The sequence below is a fragment of the Trachurus japonicus genome, chromosome 1 (genome assembly GCF_045865225.1).
Source record: "Trachurus japonicus isolate A0001 chromosome 1, Traja_1.0".
Taxonomy (NCBI): Eukaryota; Metazoa; Chordata; class Actinopteri; order Carangiformes; family Carangidae; genus Trachurus; species Trachurus japonicus.
In genome coordinates, this window is record NC_140907.1 from 13,006,232 (window position 1) to 13,012,772 (window position 6,541).

Consider the following 6,541-nt stretch of genomic DNA (forward strand, 5'->3'; position numbering starts at 1 on the left):
ATACATGTAGGTTATTATTGCTTATGCTGAATAGTTGTGGTTGAATGTTTTGCAGTAGCCTAAATAGATTAATAATATTTATTTTACTCTATTGAACAATGTTTTCTTTATTTCAAAACTGAAAATGAAAAGTTTTCTTTTTTCTTTCAGCCAAAGATTGATTCAGTGACATTCTTTTGATTCTGTATTATTGTCTTCATTATATCACATCTACAACTTGTAAAACAGAAAGGACCTATTTTTCAATCACTTCTCCATCATCTATGTATTTATCATCACACTGACCCACTGTATCATTTTTTTTTATAGCAAGAAATTGTCATTTCGAAAACGACTGTCACCAGAGACGTTCACATTAGGTCGTCATATAATAAATTATAAAGTATTAAAGTATTAATTAAAATGTGTTTGGATCAGTTGAAGTTATGCACATAACGCATCCAAAGATCTGGGCCGGGTCCTTCCGGCGCCTCGGACACCTATGTGGTCCTCTCCTCTGATTGGTCGCAGGCCCCGTTCCGTTCATTTGACAAGCAAAATACTGCTCTGTGGTCGGACTCGGCTGCGTCTTGACGACAGGAAAGAAAAAGCCTAGAAGATTATTCTCGCCCGAAAATGGCAAACATTAACGTTACCGATGAGCGGTCCGAAAGATCCGATGGCAGGATTGTGAAGATGGAGGTCGACTACAGTTCAACTGTAGACGAGCGTCTCCCGGAATGCGAAAAAATGGCCAAAGTAAGTAAGAGAGTGAAAGAGACTACCGCCGGCTGAGTCATGGTGCACCAGGATCATCGTGTTAGCATCGCGGCTAACACATACTCGCTTTGGTACCACTCGGAAACTTCATTTAACCTGTGTATTGAGTGAAAACACCTAATAAATGTTGACGCATTTTTAACTTTAGGACATCTCTGTTACCATTTTTATTCCCACATAAACGTTTGTTTATGGTATAAGCTCGCTAGCATGCTAGTAGTTTTAGCAGTCTCGTCATTGACAACTTAGCTCACTTGCTAACAATGCTAGCATGTTGATAGAGAGGAATAGATAACTTAAGTTCATGTTTGTCATGTTTGTAGGAAATGTGTGTAACTGACGCCGAGCTTGTTTATTTTTCTGCCATAGGAGGGCAAGCTGCAGGAGGCCATTGAGAGCTTATTGTCTCTGGAGAAGCAAACGAGAACAGTAAGTCGGTGTTGTTGTAAATACACGAACACTTAATTATGTGATTTTTTTCCCCCCACTAGCCCATTTCAGTATATTGTATAGTGCTAATTGAATTCTGGATTATAATGCGTTCAATCCAGAAAAGAACATTACATTGAGACTATGAATAAACTCTGATAAAAGTAATGAAACCATCTAAATGTTTGTGTTTTCTGATTATATTGTAGTCTGTGTTTACTTACCTGCCTCCCACCTTCCCTCAGGCATCAGACATGGTGTCCACCTCCAGAATACTTGTGGCTGTTGTCCAGATGTGTCATGAGGCCAAGGACTGGGATGCCCTAAATGAAAACATCATGTTGCTCACCAAAAGGAGGAGTCAGCTCAAACAGGTCAGACACCTGTATTTCACTAAAGAGTTGGAACCTAATATATTCTTAAAGGGGTAGTTCAACATTTTTGGAAAATTCGCCTATTGCCATAATCCCTATAGTTTTAGGAGTAGGTTCATTACCTTTAATTGTCAGTGCAAGCTGTTTTTAGGTCAACGGGGGAGAGACGTGAGCTCTGCACGGTGCGGTATTTTCACCTTTCCCTCATCAAACTCATCAAATGCACAATCTAACAACTCCAAAACGCTCTTGTGTTGGGACCTGCACATTCACCACACTATGAAATAATAATGTAACATTACGAGAGAGAGTTGTTTTCGAGGCAGATGTAGTGTTATATGGTATATGTGTATACCAACATTTTGGTATCGATATGTATTTCGATACTTTTCTGAATAAAAAGAGAGCACAAAAAATGTCATTATTGACTTACTTTTAAAGGGACAATGAGGAGTTTTGGAAAGCGAAGTGTTTTCATACTACATTTACCATGAGCCTCCGTGCGCACGGTGAAATTCTTGGACCGGCGCAAGACGGACGTCTTGCCAAGAATGTTTTCATTCATCAAGAATGAAAGTCAGAGGTTCGAAGACGATCAGATACCGTCGTAGTTACGACCATAAGCGGCGATTTGGCGGCGTTATTCTCATGACCCGCTGCGTCCGCAAAACCGAAAGTAAGGAAACACTGGTCGGCTCGCCCAGCGTTTCCGCCAACAAAATAACAATAGAGACAAAATGATATATTTATCGAAAATGGAGCCATTAACAATGTGTACGTGTAGGTAGCGTAGATTCATCCACATTAATGTGAGACTTTTTTTATAACCAAATAAAAACTCCTCGTTGTCCCTTTAATAGAAAAACTTAATAAGTAAGTAATCAGTAAACAATCACTGCTGCTGCACTTTTTAAAATTGAAATTTTTTTTGCATTATTTGAGGTCTAAAAAACACTTGCATCTTATTTGTTATTTTGACCAGTTGCGATTTTTGGGAGAAATTATCAGTAGTTTATAGAATTAAACAAAAATGTTCATTTTACTCAGACACACACCTCCAGTGTTTCCCATACATAGACCATCTTACACACACACACAAACACGGGCACATGGCCAGGTCGCATTGTAACGGTAATAAATAAATGCACCGTGCTCCGTTTGCTGCTCCACGCTGCTCGCTCCACGCTGCTCGCTCCCCCGTTCGCCTGCTTGCTCCGGCTCAAATGACAATACGGCGACTTCACGCGGCGACGCCACCGCTGCTGGCGGCGCTATATACAAAATGCAAGTACCGGTCTCATCCAACCGTTTTAAATGCCTCAGTACACCGGTACCAATTTAGCACCGGTATACAGAACAAGCCTAGGCAAATGCGTAGCCAGAACTACATCCCAGACATGGCTGCTCAGTAGAGTGACTTCAAAAGCGCAAGTAGTTCTGAGTATTTGCTTCATGTGTCGTAATGTTACATAATTATACGTTATTATTTCATAGAGTCGTGAATGTGCAGGTCACAACTTGACCACCCTGCTCCTAAAACTATAGGGATTATGGCAATAGGCAAATTTGCCAAAATGTTGAACTATCCCTTTAATCCCATTCCCTGAAAATATTTTTTTTCTTCCAATATTGGCAATTTTTTAGTCAAGCTGTAGAGCCCCCGTATCCAAAATATTCAGTGGCATATTTAGGTAGTTTTCCATAAGTAAATCATCTCCTATGAATGGTAAGTTTTGGAAACTTTAGAAAGTAGCTATGACTAGAAATTAAAGATAAGAAAATTGACTTAAATAAACATAATTTACTGCTGTTGTTATTTAGTCTGGGTCTTATTACTGAGACCCACATCTAATTTTTGATGTGCTCTGTCTTATCAGGCTGTTGCCAAAATGGTGCAAGAATGTTACAAGTATGTGGACTCTGTGACTGATCTGACCATCAAACTGAGACTCATCGACACACTTCGCACTGTGACTGCTGGCAAGGTCAGTGAAATGTATTTATGTGCAAACTAGAGACAAAATTTGTGAAAACAAACAAAAAATACAAAATGTTTTTCATTTGCAGCAACATGAAGTCTTGTCTATCATTGGAACTATTTTTGTGTAATGACTGAATGTTTCTCTTTAACCTGTATTCATTTAAAGATTAGACTTGTTAAAACTTTTTTCACAATTTACAAGGGTTTACTCAAAATTGATCTTTTTCTGCTGGGTGGATGCAAATGTTGTTAGGTAGTGAGGAAAAGTTGTCGTGAACATCCTACTAAGCCCTTAAGCATCCTCCTCACTGTTACTACTGATCATGTCATCAGATCTACGTGGAGATTGAGCGTGCAAGGCTGACAAAGACTTTGGCTAACATCAAGGAGCAGAGTGGAGAAGTCAAAGAGGCTGCTGCCATTCTCCAGGAACTGCAGGTAAGAGAGTGACAGACTGTAATTTCTCTGTAAAGTAGTTGAGGGTACTAAAGGGGCAACATCTCTGTTTGAAGAAGCTTAAGTGTATTGTACTCTTGAGGGAAATAGATTTGATGGTTGATGTTTTGTGTTTCATGGTCTGCTGCATACTAATTGCACAGAAAATGTTGTTTTCCCTGACTTAGGTGGAGACATATGGGTCCATGGAGAAAAAGGAGAAGGTCGAGTTTATCCTGGAACAGATGAGGCTTTGCATTGCTGTCAAGGATTACATTCGTACCCAGATCATCAGCAAGAAGATAAACACCAAATTCTTCCAGGAAGAGGGCTCTGAGGTAAGAAATCAACCAGGAATTGAGCACTAAATATTGCAAGCATTCCCTCGAATTGACTCGAGAAATATTTGAAAAGCATTGTCTGTGTGTTCACTTTTACAGCAGGATTTTGGGAAAGAGTTTTTGTTTCATGCTGGATCTGAGTTAAATAGGTTGGTGTAACTGAATGCTAATTCTTCCTTTTTGTCCCATGGCACATTTTAGGAGTTGAAGCTGAAGTACTACAACCTCATGATTCAAGTTGACCAGCACGAGGGCTCTTACCTGTCTATCTGCAAACACTACCGGGCCATTTATGACACCCCCTGCATTCTGGAGGACAGCAGCAAGTGGCAACAGGTAAACAGGGTTTCACTGTCTGTCTGTTCACAGTCCTAAGTTTGTCTTTATGATGCGCTATTGCTGTAGAGGAAAATTTTTGTTTGCTATTGCTTATTTTAAACAGTAAAAAAATACATTTGTCTTTCAGGCCCTGAAGAGTGTGGTGCTGTACGTGATTCTCGCCCCTTATGATAACGAGCAGTCCGACCTGGTGCACAGAATCAGTGCAGACAAGAAACTGGAAGAAATCCCTAAATACAAGTAAGACATATTTCATGCTTCTTGACCTGTTGCCTGCACTTTAAATTCAGGAAATGAGCCACGGACATTATGTGATTTGGTCCTCATCTGACTTATGACTGCATTGGCACAGTGCTGTTATCTTATATTGTCATATCAAGATGTTTAAAACTGTGCTATCAGCAGTGGGGAAGTTGTCACAAAAGGCAATATCACACACTTACTGTCTGTAATTCCTCTTTTCCCCCAGGGACCTTCTAAAGCAGTTCACCACCATGGAGCTGATGCGCTGGGCCTCCCTGGTAGAGGACTATGGGAAGGAGTTGAGAGACGGCTCCCCTGACAGCCCTGCCACAGACGTCTTCACTTATTCAGAGGAGGCCGAGAAAAGGTGGAAGGACCTGAAGAACAGAGTGGTGGAGCATGTAAGTCACACAGTTGAGAAATTGGTCTTCTCACTTTGAGCTGAAACACACACAGAGGTCAAATAAATCAATCAGAAAGTTTTCTAAGAGCCTCTCAGCTTTCTCTTAAGACATTCAAAGCAATCAGCTAGCACATGGTGGACACAATTTTTACTATATTTTACATTAAGCTGTTATCAAATTAGAATGGTAATAGATAGTTTAATTACACTGAAATATTTAGCTGCAGATGTGTGTAGTAATGGATTTCTCTCCATTTTCCCCAAGAACATAAGAATAATGGCCAAGTATTACACAAGAATCACAATGAAGAGGATGGCTGGACTCCTTGACCTCTCCATTGATGTAAGTAACACTTTTACTATGTAGCCCATGCACACTGAAGTTGATGGTATATTGTTTGTCAGTGTATGTTCTCTGTTTTTATGAGCAATGGTGACATTTTGAGTTCAAGATCTGAAGACAATGGTTAAATGTACAGATTATCATAGTTAGGGCACATCGACAAATTCCATATCTTAGGTAGCTCATGGCTTGGCCAACAGACTATGAAAATGTTTATCATAATTTGAATAGTAAGGGAAATTAATTCCAGATATGGAACCCAGTCAAAAAAGTTTTTAAAGACACTAACATTATGTCTGTCTGCTTGAATGTTTTCACAGGAATCTGAGGAGTTCCTCTCCAGCCTTGTCGTAAACAAAACGATCTATGCCAAGGTCGATCGGATGGCTGGCATCATTAACTTCCAGAGGCCCAAAGACCCCAATGACCTGCTCAACGACTGGTCGCACAAACTCAACTCTCTAATGTCGCTGGTCAACAAGACCACACATCTTATTGCCAAGGAGGAGATGATCCACAATCTGCAGTGAAACAGGAATAAAGTGTGATGATATTTTTTGTTTTGGTCCATATTTGTTGTTTTATCCTACTGTGGCAATGTTTTTGAATATACAGTATATTGGTGGACTGTGATTGCAGAATTATTCCAATGTCATATAGTTGGCGAAAAGTCTGCAGCACATACACAGCACCCCAACTTTGTTCATTTTTTACTGGTCGGTAAAGCATTGACAATAAACACATGAGCACCTCCCCTCATTTGCATCCTTCTGTCCTAGCTAGCAAAGACTTGGCCTTCGAATATGTTTCTCTTTGCTGTATGAAAACTTGGCTGAGACCTCTTTTACATGTATACTTAGCAATGTAAACAATAAACTCCTCACATTTGGTTAA

General features: G+C 39.9%; 1 protein-coding gene across 1 annotated transcript; it reads left to right on the top strand.

The window, feature by feature from the left end:
* The first annotated feature begins 528 nt into the window (after window positions 1-528).
* psmd12 (proteasome 26S subunit, non-ATPase 12) lies at window positions 529-6,541 on the top strand. The gene is made up of 11 exons (XM_085773351.1): window positions 529-738; window positions 1,129-1,188; window positions 1,434-1,562; window positions 3,440-3,547; window positions 3,877-3,981; window positions 4,167-4,316; window positions 4,521-4,655; window positions 4,786-4,898; window positions 5,128-5,302; window positions 5,570-5,647; window positions 5,968-6,541. The coding sequence occupies exons 1-11, from the start codon at window positions 616-618 to the stop codon at window positions 6,175-6,177; spliced, it is 1,386 nt and encodes a 461-aa protein (XP_085629477.1). The 5' UTR covers window positions 529-615; the 3' UTR covers window positions 6,178-6,541.

Excerpts from the sequence above, each read along its gene's own strand:
- psmd12 (XM_085773351.1), top strand. The coding sequence starts at position 616 with ATGGCAAACATTAACGTTACCGATGAGCGGTCCGAAAGATCCGATGGC. Across the intron at positions 739-1,128 it reads AATGCGAAAAAATGGCCAAA|GAGGGCAAGCTGCAGGAGGC; the intron begins GTAAGTAAGAGA and ends TTTCTGCCATAG. Across the intron at positions 4,317-4,520 it reads TCCAGGAAGAGGGCTCTGAG|GAGTTGAAGCTGAAGTACTA; the intron begins GTAAGAAATCAA and ends GGCACATTTTAG.